The sequence below is a fragment of the Hemibagrus wyckioides genome, linkage group LG11 (assembly GCF_019097595.1).
Source record: "Hemibagrus wyckioides isolate EC202008001 linkage group LG11, SWU_Hwy_1.0, whole genome shotgun sequence".
Lineage (NCBI taxonomy): Eukaryota > Metazoa > Chordata > Actinopteri > Siluriformes > Bagridae > Hemibagrus > Hemibagrus wyckioides.
Genome location: NC_080720.1, coordinates 23,969,700 through 23,989,428, shown reverse-complemented (window position 1 = coordinate 23,989,428; position 19,729 = coordinate 23,969,700). Strand labels below are relative to the sequence as shown.

At 36.1% G+C, this 19,729-nt stretch overlaps 1 protein-coding gene across 1 annotated transcript; it reads right to left on the bottom strand.

Moving 5' to 3' along the window:
* Positions 1-2,940: 2,940 nt before the first annotated feature.
* Positions 2,941-19,711, bottom strand: pigu (phosphatidylinositol glycan anchor biosynthesis, class U). The gene is made up of 12 exons (XM_058403390.1): positions 19,549-19,711; positions 19,317-19,381; positions 14,393-14,452; positions 13,314-13,376; positions 9,840-9,949; positions 9,610-9,710; positions 9,036-9,133; positions 8,724-8,878; positions 8,243-8,386; positions 5,793-5,917; positions 5,235-5,377; positions 2,941-4,284 (listed from the first exon to the last, which is right to left on the bottom strand). Exons 1-12 carry the CDS (start codon positions 19,676-19,678, stop codon positions 4,171-4,173), a joined length of 1,308 nt encoding a protein of 435 aa, XP_058259373.1. The 5' UTR covers positions 19,679-19,711; the 3' UTR covers positions 2,941-4,170.
* Between the last annotated feature and the right edge of the window lie 18 nt (positions 19,712-19,729).

Here is a 19,729-nt window from a genome sequence, read left to right as displayed (position 1 = left end):
ACACACCTGCACTCTGTATACACAGCTTGTGTACCAGAATCAGCAGAGATTCATCATCACCAACTCCTTTTACACTGGGACATGGATAGAACAAGATGTTTTTCACCTCAAGAAGTTTTGGAAGAAATCAATGTTTTTGACAGCAATACCAGAGATGCTTAGGGTGGAGAGTTAACCCCTCAGCAGCTGGGTTGGGTTCAGACGTTTTCACATAAGGCATTTCACAGGACACTTATTCTGGAACATGCTGATTAGCTATTGCAGGTCCTACGAGCGCATCTTCACCTGACACTCACAAGGTTGTTATTTCTCAAACAGAAAAACTGCCATCATTTGCCAGATCTTCCATGTGTCTCTGGGCAGTTTCAATGGCTGGCCTTGAGAGCATGGTCTGTGATAAGCTAATATCAGAGACCTTTTATAAAGTGTAAATGTATGTGTATATATATGTGTATGTATATATATATATATATATATATATATATATATATATATATATATATATATATATATATATATATATATATATATATATATATATATATATATATATATATATATATATATAAAATTTGTATGTGTGTTTAATTTTTATCACAGTATGTCATGTGATTTGGATTTATAATATTTCATTATATGTCTAATTATATGAAAGCACCTACATGGACCTGCTTTACTAGCTATCAAAAGAAACACTGACGCAACTTATATTTTTATTGCTTTGTTTTTTTTTAAAGTAACTGTTTTTATATCATTTAAAATGCTCATACACTGTTTTTTGTGTTTGCTATGGACCATTTATTTCTATATTATAAATATAAAAAAAGTATCTTCATTTATGTTTATATGGTACTTCTTTAAGAGCTATAATGCATTAGTTTAATCCTCAGATCAGTTGTCCTTTTGGAGTCATCAGGTGGCCTCATCCAGGGCACAGTTTCAACAATAGCAACACAGTTTCAATAGCTTACAGGAATGTCAGGTTTTGTGATAACAACTTCAAATTTGATATAACAAACTTGCTTATACTGTGTTGGATAAACAGAGAGGAGGCATGGGTGGATGGATGGAGGACTCTCACTGGACTCCCATTTTAATTCCTTGTCTTGTTTTTTGGAAAGAAAACAGTGATTCCACAGCAGACGCTATATGAAATAGACACAGTGTTTTTCAAGTAAGTAAGTAAATATGAAACACTCCCCATAACTGTTATGTCAAATTCATTCAATTTTGGCACTGACTACTCACTGTAAACAATTGGTGCTCACATGGATTGGAGTGAAATGCCATTTTCCTCAAGACAAATGGGAAAAAAACATAGAAAGTAAATGAAAATATGTCCTAGGTTTCATACAATATGGCTATAGATGCACAGAAGACATGTATGTTTTTGTGTTTTTGGCTGACTTTAAATTTCAATATTTAAAAGAAATGTAAAATACCAAAGCGTGTTCTAAAGACAAGCATGTTCATTTTTTCAACAAATAAATAATTAAAAAGCAATGGGATCTGGGCATACCTCAAAAAATGATCAAAAATATGTGCACTGTTCCGGAGCGATCACTCTGCACAGTGTACAAACTCACTGATCACATTCCAGAATGCAAAATGACTGACAAAATTGCTGAAGATATTGTTTTACTTGCTGCAATCAACTTGATCAAAGAGCTACTCTGCAATTGTTTTTAAATGATTTGCATATAATCTCGATAGATAGTTGTCTGAGAAGGACATAAACAGCAGGCAGTAACACGCATCAAGCCTAATGATCATCATCCACTCCGATTAGAAGGATCAACAGTTTGAGATATTGTTTCCCAATGATCTGTGCAGGCTAGGATTTATGCATTTAATAGTTCTGCATTATTCATACCGAATGTGCAAAAATATGAGACAAGTTTGCCACTATGTTCAGAGAATGACCCACTTGCATTGTCAGAAGGTCCAGCAGATGATGCGAGTAGATGCATCTTTCCTTGGACTGCTAGATTCCAGAACTTCTGAACTGGCTGTAGGATCTAAACCATAAATGCAGATTTGGGTCAGGGTTTGAACATAAATTTGTTATATGTGCAGTACTATTACATAATTTCTGTCACTTATGACGGTACAGATGGAAAAGAAGTGTAAACTTGGTAAGAATGGAAGTGTAGAGGGGGCAAGTCAGCTAGTGTTGATATGAGGATGTTCACTCTGGATGCTTCAATTTTGTCAAAGCTTCATTTCACCACAGAATGTTTAGATACCCGACAGCAAAGTAATCTAAAATAGACGTGATGTCCAGTGTGAAAAAGCTCATTGTTGTCAATAAAGGGAACTGTTTAAATAAAATTCAAGACTTTTTTTCTGCTAACATAGTTTTAAGGGATAATTGTCGTTAGCTAGATTACAGCATAATTAACCTACCTCTTTCTTGATTTTTCTTTAATGCTCCCTCTCTGACTAGCTATGCAAAATGTCTTCATATTCTAAACATTTATATTATGATAAATTCACATTGGATTCAGAACTCCAATAATATTACAAAATTATTGAAATATGCTTCAGTTGGGAAGGTTGTAATTGCAGTTTCAACTTTTTTTTTTTTCTGTTAATGGCATACAGTAATGCCATGTTTTCATTGGTTTATCATTTATCTAAAACTTATAACAACTGTCAGTTTTGCCTAAAAACCCATTCAAGTTTTCAAGTCATATACATAAGATTATCATACAATAAATTAATCAGAATAAATATTATAAATAACTTACATGAATACAATCATTGCTAACTTATGGCATATGGAACTGTTTTAGCGAGACAGGACCTGGGGATGATCCACTAGTTCAACACAGCAGTGTGGTGGTTTATCTATCTTTTGAGATGCTCATGGACAGCTGATCCACATAAACATGTAAGGAGTAAAAAACATTTTTTAAAAACTTTTTTTAATGTAATCAAGAGTACAAATATTCAATTTCAAATGATACTCAAGTATAAATACCTCCCAACATAAAGTATACACTGAAAAAAAAAGCTTGTTGAATTGACTTAATTCATATGTATACATCGGCTCCATGATTTGAATTAGGTAACATTAATACTTTTAGTTTTTGTACAAGCAAGTAAGCAAAATTAACAATACAGTTCTAATTCCCATTTACTTAACGTAATTGGTTTGTGTTAATATCATTTAAAATGATCTGTTTTAGTTTAGTTATACGCTTGATTTAGGAAATCATGGAACTTGATATATTTAGTAAATCTGACTGAGCGCACAGACCTTTATTCAGTGTAGTAACTAAGTATAATAGACATAACCCATGGCCACTAGGAATGGCATCCTACTACAGCCATACAGGACAAGTCAAATTATTAAATAACTATTCTTTATTTGGTATATGGTATGCTTTCATTTTCAGCTTAGAAACATTCTGACAGCATTCCACAAAACTCAAACTCTCCCTTAAAACAACCCGTACCAATGTAAACAGTACACAAGTACACAAAACGTAGGGGAAAATATAACAACATATGTTCTGTTAATCATTGTAGATAAATCTTGAGGAAAATCCTGAGATGCTGCGGCAGCCTTAGCATCTGTTCCTGGAGCAATGACCTATTGCTTCATATATAAATTATATATACACAATAAAGAGGTGGCATTGAATTATTCACTTAAGGATGTACATCGTTTAAGTTTCATTTTCTGACACCTTGGGAGAAATGAAGATTAGTGTGTTTTGTTAGTAAGTGAACCAGGATGATCAAAGCATGAGGCTTTGAATGTTGTAAGCGTACTTTGGTTAAGTTTAGATACATACACCTACAGATGGCATCTATGGTGAGGAACATATGAGTAGTGGCAATAAACCCACTACAGTGAACCTGCTGGAGAGATTCAACCACAGGTTGTGTGAGTAAGTAGCCCTTTAACTGATGTCATGGTTTTACTGATGGATTTACAATTTAACATAATATTCTGGCTCACTGGGTCACTTACAAAAACTGGTAGGTCACTCTATGTAGTAGTTAATTTTGCTATTCATTATGGTGTAGTTGGTGGAGGGATTTTCCTGATCAATAATACACAGAAACTTTGAAAATGAAAGTTTACAAGTGTATAAGAAAAAAAGTTTTTTAAAAAAGGATGGAGGAAGAGAAGAGGTAACCAGGTTGATATTTTAGGGGTTATTTTAACACCAGTGTGGCTTCAGTGCCATCCTTTCTCTGCAGGTACAGCCCCTGGCTCAGATGATGCTCCCGTCGCAAGTATGCGTAGAAGTAGTCTGACATGAGTAGAATCTATAAAACACACACAAACAGAGAGAGAGAGAGAGAGAGAGTAATAGGCACACTCATTTATTATAGTGAAATAAAAAACATACAACCTATGGTGTCTGTGTAGAAAATGTCATTTGCAGCAGCAGATGTTGTGCACTTATCTGTCATTATTTACATGTCCAGGTAAATCTATTGTCAGTAAGGACAAACAGGTCCTAAATATATGAGGACATTGACAACAATATCTGCCAATAGGATAAGAGAGTTATTAAAAGAATATTTTCTCTTGCTATGATGACAATAATTTTGCTTCCTTCTAAAAATATTCAAGTCAAGATGCTTTTATTGTCATTTCAACCATATATAGCTGATGTAGTACATAGTGAAATAAAACAATGTTCCTCCAGGACCCTGGTTTTACACCAAACAAAATTGAGCTACAAAAAACATAGAACTAAAGACTGGAAGTAAGTTGTCCTAGCCACATAATGTACACTAATAATTTTTGCAGTCTTTCAGATTCATATAACAATAAAGCTGCATTGAGACAATGCCTATTGTTGGTTGAATTGAATTGATACTTTAATTTCTTTTTTTCTCTTTACACTAGTGGTCCTGGGGCACTTCTGAAGATTGATGGGATAATGAATTTTCTTAACCTGCTATTTTATGTCAATGCTTGGTCATCTCTGATAGGAGGTTAAGACTTGGCCATAGATGCTTATGGGAACATCTTTTGGTAAGATCTGATTTTTGCAATGACCATCACAGTCTACAGATTTGTACCCATTTGACCTGACCTGAAGAAAGCAGTTTAAATGCACAAAGCTAATGGCATAAGAGAGCTTGAAATCTTCTGCATAGACTAAGAAGTGAATAAAGATTAACCCTCACTGCTAACATTTATTTTCTAAAATCTGTAATGTTATTTTTATAAATATAAAACAAAAGGAAGCATGAAACCTGCTTACCTGTCCGACGTTGAATAGAAGTGTGATGGCGTAGTAGAAGTTAGAGTTGGCACTGCCAGCGTAGATCCAGAGATGCCAGAGAACTGGGAAAAGGACTGAGCAGGCCAATAAAATGCAGGAAACCAGAAAGATGTTCCTCAGGACTGGAGAAAGAAATATTGGAAAAAAAAAGGAAATTCCTAGCATCACTTTTTGTAACAAAAACCCAAAATAAACTACTTTCATTCACCAGTCTTTCATTCATTCCATGTAACTCCCTCTCTTCCTGAACCAAGGATAAAGCTGATAGAATTAACATTAACTATTAGCATGACTAGCAAGATTATAAGTATAAGACAAGATTATACTAATAGTTTTTTTTTTAATTGCAGCCACAGTAGAATAAGAGTATTTGAGATAAATTCTAAATCCAGTTGTACATAAAAATGATCAATTAAAGTCATCAGCATAATTTTAAAAAGGGAAAATCACTGTTTTACAACTATAATGGCTAGGAATGGAAACTTCTCTTTTTCCTGTACAATGTGTTAGCTAGCAGAATCTGACCCTGCTACTCACATCTGTAAAGGTGGCTCCAGGCAGGCAGGAAGGCCATATAGAGTGCTATGTCTCCCACTGTGGGATATGATTTAAAAATGGAGATGATGGCAATCTGCATGAAGATGAGAAATACTGGATGTTCCCTGTTACAAAAAAAAGAAAAAATAGAGACAGTATATAGGGTAAGAATATGAAAAATCACCATGTTTATTAATCTTGTTCAATAATGTATTGAATTCCTGAATTCTATTTAATTTAGTTTAATGTTTGCTCAAACATCCTTATTAACCACAGCCTTCTTTATTTTTGTTGCTCACATTCATGGGATATGAGATACAGTCATGTGAAAAAGAAAGTACACCCTCTTAAATTCTGTGGGTTTACATCAGGACATTAAAAAGCATGTCTTGAAATTAGGTAAATACAACCTCACATATTAAACAGTGTTATTAATTATTTAACAAACATTAAGCCAATATGAAGAAGCCATGTGTGAGAAACTAAGTACACCCTTACTGTTTCCTTTCGAAGTTGAAGCCAAGTGCAGCTGATCAAAAGAGCAGTTTGCTGGTCTGAAGTATTCAGGTATGTGTTAACACAATGGCAAGGAGCAAATACATACATATATATATATATATATATGTATTTGTATATGTATTTATATATGTATATATATATATACACACACACTATATTGCCAAAAGTATTCGCTCACCTGCCTTGACTCACATATGAACTTAAGTGACATCCCATTCCTAATCCATAGGGTTCAATATGACGTCGGTCCACCCTTTGCAGCTATAACAGCTTCAACTCATCTGGGAAGGCTGTCCACAAGGTTTAGGAGTGTGTTTATGGGAATTTTTGACCATTCTTCCAGAAGCACATTTGTGAGGTCACACACTGATGTTGGACGAGAAGGCCTGGCTCTCAGTCTCCGCTCTAATTCATCCCAAAGGTGTTCTATCGGGTTGAGGTCAGGACTCTGTGCAGGCCAGTCAAGTTCATCCACACCAGACTCTGTCATCCATGTCTTTATGGACCTTGCTTTGTGCACTGGTGCACAGTCATGTTGGAAGAGGAAGGGGCCAGCTCCAAACTGTTCCCACAAAGTTGGGAGCATGGAATTGTCCAAAATGTCTTGGTATGCTGAAGCATTCAGAGTTCCTTTCACTGGAACTAAAGGGCCAAGCCCAGCTCCTGAAAAACAACCCCACACCATAATCCCCCCTCCACCAAACTTTACACTTGGCACAATGCGGTCAGACAAGTACCGTTCTCCTGGCAACCGCCAAACCCAGACTCGTCCATCAGATTGCCAGATGGAGAAGCGCGATTCGTCACTCCAGAGAACGCGTCTCCACTGCTCTAGAGTCCAGTGGCGGCGTGCTTTACACCACTGCATCCGACGCTTTGCATTGCACTTGGTGATGTATGGCTTGGATGCAGCTGCTCGGCCATGGAAACCCATTCCATGAAGCTCTCTGCGCACTGTTCTTGAGCTAATCTGAAGGCCACATGAAGTTTGGAGGTCTGTAGCGATTGACTCTGCAGAAGGTTGGCGACCTCTTCGCACTATGCGCCTCAGCATCCGCTGACCCCGCTCCGTCAGTTTACGTGGCCTACCACTTCGTGGCTGAGTTGCTGTCGTTCCCAAACACTTCCACGTTCTTATAATACAGCTGACAGTTGACTGTGGAATATTTAGGGGCGAGGAAATTTCACGACTGGATTTGTTGCACAGGTGGCATCCTATCACAGTTCCACGCTGGAATTCACTGAGCTCCTGAGAGCGACCCATTCTTTCACAAATGTTTGTAAAAACAGTCTGCATGCCTAGGTGCTTGATTTTATACACCTGTGGCCATGGAAGTGATTGGAACACCTGATTCTGATTATTTGGATGGGTGAGCGAATACTTTTGGCAATATAGTGTATGTGTGTGTGTAATTATATATATATATATATATATATATATATATATATATATATATGTATATATATATATATATATATATATAATGTATATATATATATATATATATATACACACATATATATACACACACACATATACATACATATGTGTATATATATTTATAAACATATGTATTTATATACATATATACATGTGTGTGTGTGTGTGTGTGTGTGTGTGTGTGTGTGTATGTATATATATATATATATATATATATATATATATATATATATATATATATATATATATATATATATATATTATTATTATTATTATGTCCTTATACGTAAAACCATAGAAGTCAAGAGGGCTACTTTCTTTTTCACTTGAGTGTATAAGCTGTCATGACTAGGTCATTAACAATATATATTACTGTCCACTGTGGTTCTTAAAACTGTAAACAATCTATTGATATGTAGATGCTTTTTCAGCTCAAAAGCTACAAAACAGATGCAAAATATGAGTTTTAATAAAGGAAGAAGAGTCTTACTTGAGTTTGATAGACAGAGGGATGGTGTACAAAAAGATGTTAATCTGGAAGACGCAGATGAAGAAGAAACGAAAATGCTCAAACATCTCAGCAAAGAAATACCAAAAGAGGCCGATATTTGGAGTAAGATCTGGTACTGAGAGGCTATAAAACACACAAACACAAAGTTATAGGAATAACCCAAATATAAATTCAAATATACTTTACACAATTCACTGCACTTATGTTTAAGAGACAAAATGCATTTTGATTTGATATAAAAGAAAGAGAACATAAAAGCCTGTAAAATTAGTTAAAAATGTCCATATCCATGTTGTCATAAATTCAATAGCTATGGCCTTACACCAAACTGGCCAAAATGTGACAAGTGATGTAGCAGTTCTCAGAGGTCAGCAACCTCTTGGATTCAATTCAAAGCACTTTTAAGATCTAATAAGTTATTAGAAGAAGGTGCAGGAAAACCTCCCACTCATATACTGACATGAATCCGTAGACTGAAGGAATAAAGTCCCAGGATCCAAGTAAAAAGAAAGAGAGGCAGACAATGACAACCAGGCTTCCCACAAACATGAAGGCGTATTGCAGGGTGAAGAACCAGAAACTACTTCTGCATGGGTTGACTGGGATATACAACCTCTGAGATAGAGATAGAGAGAGAGAGAGAGAGAGAGAGAGAGATGTTGACAGATGAGACAGCACAGCTTTTTATTGTTGCCAGCCTGTAGCTTCTTTCAAACCAATATAATTCATTTTATTCTGGTATTTCTTTAGTCTAGGTCTCATAAAGCATCACCTGTAGCAGGAAAAGAAGGGCAGGTGCAAACAATGTGAGAGGATATATGCTCTGATAGGTTGCCAAGGACAAGAAGATTGCACTCAACAAGGCATTTCCTGAAAAATACACAAGCAAGCTGATCATAGAGGCCATATGCAGTAAAAGACAGGTATAATGTATAGAATTAAAACCCATTCAACACATTTATGCTTGATATATTTAATACAAAACTTTGGACTGGACAGGGAGCTGATAAGGATGCATTACTTTTTCAAGTGCTGTTTCCTCAAAAATGACATTTTGGAGATGTACAAATTCAAATCCTATCACAAACTTAAATCCCACTGTCAAGTATAAATGGTAGAAATTGTGTTAAATAATTTATATCTTTTTCAGATTATACATAACTTCAAATTAAATTGAATTGCTATGCATTATAATTTTTGAAAATACATACATTTTGACCATTTTTAACGATAAGTCCACTGAACAAGTACACTGAACCTACAAACAACCACATATATTCTTTTGCAAAACTATTGACTGATCTTAAAAAAAGACATCATGAAGCATGGAGGTGAATTTTATTTACCTTTTAGTGTGCAGAGGATGAAGACTGCAATAACGGCATTGTTAAGACCACAGGTAGACTTTGCCACACAGGATAGGATACTGAAGGGATTCAACAGGTAACTGGATGCCCAAGAAATTTTAGAATAAAGCAAATACAATTAAAAACTGTGTAATATAAGAGGACTTGATAAAAACTCAACATTGTTCTCCAGTCTGGTGTATATAAAGACAAAAAAAATCAAGACTCACAACATAGCCACTTTGAGAGGAATGTAGAACATCTCTTTGGGTGAGCGCATGAGCTCCAGACAGTCATGTGGATACCGGTCTGCCTCCAAAGCATACTTCTGTTTTCTGAACTATAACAAATTTGGAAATAGCAGAAAATCCAAAAATGTTTCAATCTAATGTTAGCTCACACAGACTGTAGTACAGTTGTCGAAGATCTTTTGCATAGCTAGACTGTTAAAAATAATCAAACACTACTGCTTGTCATTGTCCTTGACAATTTATCACCTCTGTCATTTATTTATTTTATAATATTCATGACATAGGTCAATATTGCTGATATATGTTAACACTGCCATTAGGGTTTGCAGTTGGCATGAAGGGGTGTAAATGGTCTGCAACAACACTTAGGTAGGTGGTACAAGTAACACCCACATGAATATCAGGAGCCAAGGTTTCCCTTTAGGTAAACACTGCACACAGTAAACACTGTGCATGTGTGAGTGTGTGAGAGAGGAAAGGAATGTGTGCATACAAGAGACTGTGTGCCTATCTGCATGTTTGGGCATGTGCTCTGCTCCAGAGCTTGCTTATAATATAATATTAATTAACCACTAAACACATGAGATAAGTGACCACAATGTCTGGTATGTGAAACGTAACAGAAGAATAGGGAACAGATCCTTTGAGGTGGGTTCTGTGAATGAGCAGCACTGTGACCTTTGAAGGAGTTGTATTCACCTGCATTCAGCAGGTTGGTTCATCTGTGGAATCACTTACTGATGAAATTTTCAGAACGTGTACTTATCAAGGTTATATAAAATGCTGAGGTCTGTCTATCCAACAAAGTTGAAAGCCGCAGTTTTGCTTGCCATTAACATGAAAGTAAAGTTGCACAGAAAGAAGGAAGATAAAAATATGTGCAATAATACTGGGTAGCACTAGTTATTCCGCTAGGATGAGATAGAAGCAACAAGCTTGGGCATGCTGATCATAATAAGAGAGAGAACGTCTCTCTGTTCTCTACTTTATACACATTTAGTACTAGACAATTAGCAGCATGTCCATTTACATCACACATATTAGACTAATTAAATACATTGGATTTAGTATAGTTGTGATGCAGCAGAGTGGGTTTTAATCCATGCTGGAAAAGCACAATGCAAACAAAGTGGACATTTTATCCCATGGTCCTCATCTTTCGACAGTAATCTCTGTAAAACTGCAACAGGCCAATACATCTGAAGAGTGTCTTCTCTCATAGATTCCCGTGTTTAACACTGATGCTGTCAGGGAGATCATATTCGAATGCAAATATTTAAAGGACATGTTTCTGCTTAATTCGAGACTGCAGCATGTAGAATATATGTTATTCCAACAGGTCTTGTTGCTGTTTTTTAATAGGTTGGTTTATCTGTAGCTGAATGTTCTCTATGCAGGAGTATGCAATGCTTCGCTGTAATAGCAGAGCCTCTGTCACAACCAGCTGGAGTGTGTAAGCAAAACAAGAACGACTTGGCAGTCCAGTATCATCAGTCTACTTTTTTTGGCATTATCACAAAGCATAGTCTAGACAGAATTATTTGGAATGGTCCAAGTTTCAAGCATTTCCTCAAATACTGCCTGGCCTGTATGCAAGCTTTGTTTGCAGCATGCCCCACATGAATAGTCAAAATATCAGTAGGAAAGCTGATTAGTGTAATATAATGTAATAGCATCTCTGGTAAAACCAAAGCAGTTTCCTCTTTTGGCTCCAAAACATGAAGGGGTTAAAAGATGTTATTTATGACTAACATTGTTTGATTGTCAAGAACAATATATTGTATGAATACTTCTGTTATTTCCTCTGCCCTACAGTTATCTACTGAAATTTTTTCTCACCTTTCTAATGTTTTTTTTTGCAAAATTACTTGTTTACTATGCTTTTATTTGTTACGGTTTTTGACATCAAATCATTTTTATGGGTACCAGTTAATGAGCACTCTATCGAATCTATATTGATATCAGTACTGTTTTCTATGCACTCCTAAGTCTTAATACATTTGGAAAATAGCAAATTCTACCTTATATACCTTAAACACCTTATATATTGTTAAACTCTTACATTCTCTCTGATAAACCAACCTAACCAGCAATTTATTTATTTTCTTTTTCATTCAAATATTTACATCCTGAACTGTCTGGTCAGTCTCCTCTTTGGGAGATGAAATACATGTTCAGGTTAAAATCTGGTGATTGACTTGGCCAGTCTAACGCCTTCAACCTTTTCCCCCGATGAAGTCTGTTGTGTTGGCGGTGTGTTTTGGGTCAATGTCTAGCTGCATAGTTAAGTTCCTCCCAGTAAGATTAATTTCTCTGTAAATTGTAAAACAGTATTTCTGTAGACTTCTGAATTCATTCTGCTGCTACCCTCATGTGTTACATCATCAATACAGAAGACATGACACTACCTCCATCATCCTTGACTGATAAGCTCATATATTTAGATTATGAGCAGAACCTTTCTTTCTCCATACAATGGCATTTCCATCACTTTGGTAGAGGTTCATCTTACATTTACTTTTATTGCATTTGACAGATACCCTTATCCAGATCAACTTTGGTGGCTCTGGTTCATAGTACACCAGTGACATTCCATACTGTTGCATTGGTTATGCTCAATGCTTTTGCAAGGGTTCTGATCAATTTTCCCTTATTTCTCAGCTCCAGAATATCTTGGCCCCTGCAGTGAGCATGTGAGCATCAGAACTGGACCATGGGGCAATGGAAGAAAGTGACCTTGTGTGATGAATCACATGATGGAAACATTGAGACTTGGCATAAATGTGGATGTTAATTTGACACATAACACCAACCTAAACAATGTTTGCAGACAAAGTACATTGCTTCATGGAAAAGGTATTACCTAACAGCAGTGGCCTCTTTCAGTAGCATAATGTGTCATGCCACACTGGAAAGATTATTCAGGAATGGGTTGAGGACCATGACAAACAGTTAAAGGTATTGACTTGGCCTCCAAATTCAATGAATCTCAATTCAATAGATCACCTGTGGGATGTGCTGGACAAACAAGTTTGATCCGTGGAGGCACCACCTCAAAACTTAGAGAACTTAAGTGAGCTGTTGCTGAAGTCTTGGGTGCCAGATGTGGCAGCAAAAGGGGGGCATACACAAGGCAGGCGGTTTGAAGGATACGGCTGTTAAAACTATCTGGCTAATTTTGTGTACGCCCCCATTGTCAGACAGTCTAGCACATAGCTAGGCTGTATTTGACACTGTCACTAACTCAAGAGCACAGCTTTGTAAGATCATTAAAAAAGCTTAATTGCTCAAAAATAGTTAACATCACTACACTGTTTATCATTTGTCAGTCCTTTGTATTAAACTTTATTTGCTAAATGATTTAGCTATTTCTGAGATCATGATGCAACTTGCACTTTTGGTTAAGCTGATATGGAATAACCAAATATCCCATTAAGCCCTTCTCATACTCACCACATTTTTGTTGTAGATCTTCACTGACAGATAGAGAGCCACTGCTGTGATTCCATCTGCTATCTGTTAACAGAGGTATAACATAATTGCAATTACCACAGATGATAATTCAAAATTCCACTTCAGGGTACAACACAGCCCTCATGATAAGCTTGTACTATTCTTTTAGTATTCTAGGATCGTTTCCTGGGCCGCATAACATGCATCAATCTGCCCACCGAAGAACCAAATCCATGATATCCTGGCTGGGTTGCCACTCCTCTCTGTTCATAGGTGACAAGGAATCCACTACAACATATAGGCATTTTGGGAAGACCACATGGCCAATCCTTTCATTTACTTTCTAACAGGGCACACATGGGCAACAGGAAACACCTGCCTGTCAGCAGTATTGTTGATCACATGAAAAATAGGTGGCTTTAAACAAAAGGTGTAATGTATTAAGTTATTTAACACAGATAGATGTAAATATCAGGAAATAAAAGCTGAAATCTCTTTTGTCGTTTCATATTCATCTCTTAATCTCAAACCCAAATGTTTTCAGTGTATAGCTAAATCAAAAGACTAGTGGAAACCAGTTAACTTAGTGGTTTAAAATGAAGAGTGCACATTACGCTGAGTAAACCTACAACATTAGTAGAATGTAGTACATCACCAGCTTTGGAGGACTAAAATGTGCATGACACTGGGTACTCCAAGACCAAGACCACTTTTGGGAACCTCAAGGCAGACCTAAATTCAACTGTGGTTCTATTATAGATGCTTTTCTTGCCACACTTCCACACAAAAGGTTTAGAGTAGCTCTTAAAAATACATTTAGCCTGGTTATCAGATTTTGCCCTATTTCTTTTTAGCACAATATATAACATTTAAATTTATGACATTTGGCAGATGTCCTTATCCAGAGTCATGTACAAAAGTCTCCATCAATGAATACATCAATACTGGTTCGCTAGGTCACAGACTAAGGATACCATGAGTCTAAAACTCTTGGGAGGATCTATTGCAGTTCTTTTTCAAATATATAAAAAAAAAATCAGAACATGAAAAGTTAGCATCATAAAACTCAAAGTACTTACCATAAATACAATCTCTGCATAGTCCACCAAAAAATGAAAGAGGTATATGATAAGGGGTGTCTGGAAGAAGAAGAAGAAGAAGAAGAAGAAAGAAAGACATCATCATTTCCTTGTAATGGTAGTGAATTCACAGTGTGGTATGAGATCATTCCTGTACTTTAATGAACAGCGGGATTAATAACTAGGAAACAAAGGATAAAAAAAAAACACACATCATCACTTGACAATGAAGCCTATTCACAGCTTAGTTCTGAACACTACTGAGTGTCTCATTTCTACAATCTTTCCCCTTGTCGTTATTTTTACCACTGAACAGCAGTCGGTTTTTACACAGTTTTTACAAGTGAGAATTTCACAGCAACTTTTGATTGCATTAATAAAAATGAACTTTGACAAAACTAATGAATACTGTCAGAAGTTCATATAAAAATGTAAAATATATTATATATAAAATCCATACATGCAGCTGATCTCATCTAAGTATGACTTAAAAGTGGGTGCTATTAGGAGTTACTGTTGTGAGGCTTCATTTCCAGATGATTGAGGTCATGACATGTAAAAATTATTTGCCTTGTTTAGTCTTGTAAGCTGCACAAAAGTTTCAATGATTTGTCTTATTGGTAACTAACACACATAAAAATGCTATCAGTTATAACTCAATGGAAATCCAAAAAATGGCTTTAGAAATGCAACTTACAATGTGTTCTCCTCAACTATTTTCTCTACTTCATTATTGATTACATTTCATTTGTTTAAGTTATATCTCACAAAGCCAGAATGTTCAGCTATTAAAAAAAATATTTTGTGCCATATCTGTGATTTGTTGATTTGCTACAAAGTAAAAAAAAAAAACAACTGGGTGAGCATATCCTCCAGGTATGGTGATTCCATCATTTTTGCCAGAGGTTTCTCATCTGGAATATTGAGGTCTGGTGTCCTAAAGAGGTTTAAGAAGCATAGCCAGTGTGACTGCATTATTTGTATTATTATTTTTTATTAGCATTATTAGCATAATCACTATTTAATATTGTTATAGGTATTAGGGGTTAACCATGCCCATGGATACAGAAGTTGTTATTATTATTATTATTAATAATAATAATAATAATAATAATAATAATAATAATAATAATAATCATTCTCATAATAACTAGAGATGAGAATCTGGATTTTTTTTCTTAGTAAAACATGAAACTTGGTCAGTAGAGGCAAGCAACAAGAGACACCTAATGGAGTCAATCTTGCACAGGGTTTTACAAATTGGTTCATATAACATATACCATAATTCTCCAAAGCACAAAAGAACAAGGTAGATCTGTCTAATTGGATATGCAGAACACTCAAAAGTTATTTTTGTGAACTAGCCCTGAGAACATTTGGGTGATCTTCACTAATTTGGTGTCAAACTACTCAACAGAACATGAAACTCAACTATTATCAAAACCATTTTGGCATTGGTAAAAAAAAAACATGATGACCACACATCAGTCAGATCTAATATAAATTCTGAGGTCATAACTTGGAAAGTTTGGGGTGTGGTCATACAAAGGAAGCAGATACAAGGTTGGATAGCTTTTTCTCAGAAACCTAAAGTCTGACCAAGCTAAAATCTGACATGGTGTTCATGTTACAATCTACAAGTGAATTTTTGATTACAACCTTGCCATCATCAAGCCAGATTCATCAGGTAGTTGACAGATTTAACATCGCCATTTTCCTTGCTACCATCACCTCTGGCTCACACATAAGGGATACATTTAAAATGTTTAATTTATATGCTGAAATGATATGTTTCTGTAAAGCTGCTTTGCGACAATGTCCACTGTTAAAAGTGCTATACAAAGAAATTGAACATTGAGCTATCCTCATGAAACTTTGGATAGAGCCCAACTACTGTCTGATGCAACATAAATGAAACTGGGGCACTATGTTGTTTTATTTTTGTCCACGAAAAAAATTCTCTTTTTGCCTTAATGCATTTCCTCCCACATTTTCTACCTTTGGACTTGTTAATGCAGCCCATCTGAAGTTGTGATCAATTGCATAATATGTAAAACATACTGCAAATTAGTTTAAGAATGTTTTTTAAATGTGAAACGCAACAATTATCAAAAACATGTTGACATTTGGTGCTTGCATGGATTCACAAGAAACTGCAAAGGCAAACACAGAAAGAGATTCTGAGCTTATATGCTAGGTTTGGGGTGTGATCGTACATAGGGGGAAGAGGATATGTAAGCCTAACTGAGTTGAGATTTGGAATGCAGCAGCTCTGTGCTTATATGTATGTGGATTTCTGATGACTTAATTCATTTAAAAAAACTGCCAGTCAGTGTTCAGCAAGCATTTGACAGGGTTAGCATGTCATGTGCAACTGTCCTGGAACTTAACTAGTAGGTTCAGTTAGTCACTAACTAGAAACTGATGCAGTCTTTCTGGAATTGGGCACTGGGTGATGCAATTCATATTTTTGCACAAAAAATCTCTTGAAAATTAAGGCATAGAATTTTTTTATGCTACTGCTGAAAGTGTACAAAACTACAATTCAGCCTACTTAGCCAGGCATGCTCAAATAGATGCTCATTTGCAAATTTGTAAAGCCTACTCTTGTCCTAGGATCTCCACATTAAACTGGATGGGAATGGGAATGAGAAACTCAATAATTATCAAAGATTCTGAGGACATCTGCAGAAAATAAGTAGTGGGTGAGTTTTAAGTTTATAAAGTTGCCCCTGTACAAGTGTTGGGCTAATAAAGCTAAAATTTGGTATGTTGCATCTACGTGCTAATCTGTAAGTAGAAAAGCCAGTTGCACCACTACTGCAGTAGCTGACGCAATATCATCATTCACCTGACATGAAGGGATTTCGAATTATGCCACTCAGACGAAGTACCATTTCCATATCTAAAGCTTAACAGTCTAAAATATTGTGCTAGAAACAATGCTAGAAAACATTGTGCTAGAAAACATTATGCTAGAAAAAGTGCTGGGTATATCATTTTAACACAATCGAACTATAATCGAATCGAGTTATATAATTAGGTATCACATTGCTTATATTATAATAAGCAGTGGGGGCAGTGTGATCTCACCTGATGTGAAATATCACATCAATACACCCCCCCCCATATCCCAAAAGACCAACCACCCATGGCCACTACCTACACGCCACTCTTACCTTACGTGTCTATTATTTATTTACTTACTCACTTAATTACATTTTTAATATGTAGATGTGTATATGTCTCAACTAGTTTGTGATGCATTAAAAAAGTGAGATGTGTAGAGCAGCCCAGGGCAGAGACCCAGCCCACCCACACGGCACACTTGCTCTAGGTATGTGTCTTTTTTTCCCCCACAATAAATGATAATGTATTAATATTTCCATTAATATGAATCATTTGAATTATTGGGATCACTACTTAATAATCAACACCTTCTGACCGATCAAATACGAGAATTTGAACACTGTGGTACAAATGAATCTTCCTACAATTCTACCAATATGTAATTTTTAAATTTTTTTATTCAAATAGAAAGCCGTCCCTGGCTGTAAAAGGTTTGTGAACCTAAACATGCCAGTTTATAGATTCAGTAGGGACACTATTATAACAGCGTAATCAAAGACAGCTATATGCTGCAAACTGAGAGTTATATAGAATAGATGAACATATAGTCCCCTCTGAAAGTAGCAGAATGAAGGTCAATCCTTTGGTTTCTGCTATATACTGATGACATTCAAGTCATCCAAGCAAACAACCAAGCTATTAGAATGATCGTCTTAATGGTTTAAACAATCATTCTAACAGGGCACAGCTAAGGAACAAGAAACTGTCCGTCACCTGTTCCAATAATTTTGATCACTTGAAACGGTTCAAACAAAACATTCCAAGTTGTTTGACTCATCTAAATGTAAATACTGTCTCATTCATCTTTTGATCTCAAACCCAAAAGTCAGTGGCAGTGGTAGCTCAATGGTTAAGAAGTAGGCCTACTGACTAAAAGGTCATGAGTTCAAATCCCAGCACTACCAAACTGCCAATCTTGAGCAAGGTCCTTAATCTTCTGCCACTCAGTTATGTGAATAAGATAAATGCAAGCTGCTCTGTTAAATGCTGTAAATGTCTTCTGTCTATAGCCAAACCAATGTAAAACTATTAACGAGTTAACGGTATGAAACTGAAAATTGCTCTACACAATACACATGAAGAACATGATCACATAGATCTTTTCTTCTTTTAACAGGATTTTTTTAACGTTAAGATTGAAGATGTTCTGAATGTTAAAATCTCTAGGTGTTTCATGTGTGCTGCACATAAAAATGGTGGGATATCTAAACAAAGCTATCATGTATATAGGATGGGTCCAAGTGTCTTTTATCTATTCATGTACTGTATTTGTCACAAACTCGGGTTACTGACTATTTGGAGTTTCTTCTGGGTTCTCCTCACACTTCCCAAACCCATGATAGTAAAGATATTGCCTACTCTACATCGCATTGAGATGTCAATATATGTGCAAGAAGCCTGGGCTGGCATCCCATGCAGAGTGTATTCTTTCCTTATACCCAGGATTGAAAACAATCAGCTGCAATCCTGACTAGGATAAAGCAGACACTGAAAAAAGATGGATGGATGGATAGATGAATGAATGAATGAATTAATTAATTAATTTCAGGCTAATCCCGATTCCCTGCTCCGATTCTCCTTATCCTGATGAGCACAAGAAACCGTGTTTGAATACTTCTTTAATGTATGTCACTTACAACCGTCAGATTTATCATCACAGACTGTTTTCCTCTGCAAGTTGCTTATAATAATATTTATCAAAGTCCAATCTGTCGCATTACAGTCAGGTGTTCACAGTGTCGAGTGATTTGACAGAAAGCAAGAGTAATACAAAGCTACATCACCATGTACTTACTTCATGAAATACATCCCCCGAATATGGTGAAACCCCCAGATCCAGCAAGGCAAGACCCTCCACAACTGCAACAACACACAAATATCATTTTTAACATATGCATATATGTTAAAAACCAGATTTCACCGGATCGTTGACATTTTTGCTGGCTCTGGTGTTCAAGACAGGCAAGTTAGGGAAGCAATCTAGATGACTATCTCTGTAATGAACGCCTGCTGAAAACACAACATACCTCTTTTCCAGGAGTTTAAAGGAGACACAACTTCAACCCTTTCAGAAATCAGCGCTGCGAAGCTGGAACGAAATAATACTGCTCTTATTGTTGCTGCTAAAATCAAGACAAGTGTTAAGGGAGCCGCCATTTTCACTTGAGCAGAACCACTCCCCACCCTCTCTCGCAGTGCACTCTGGGA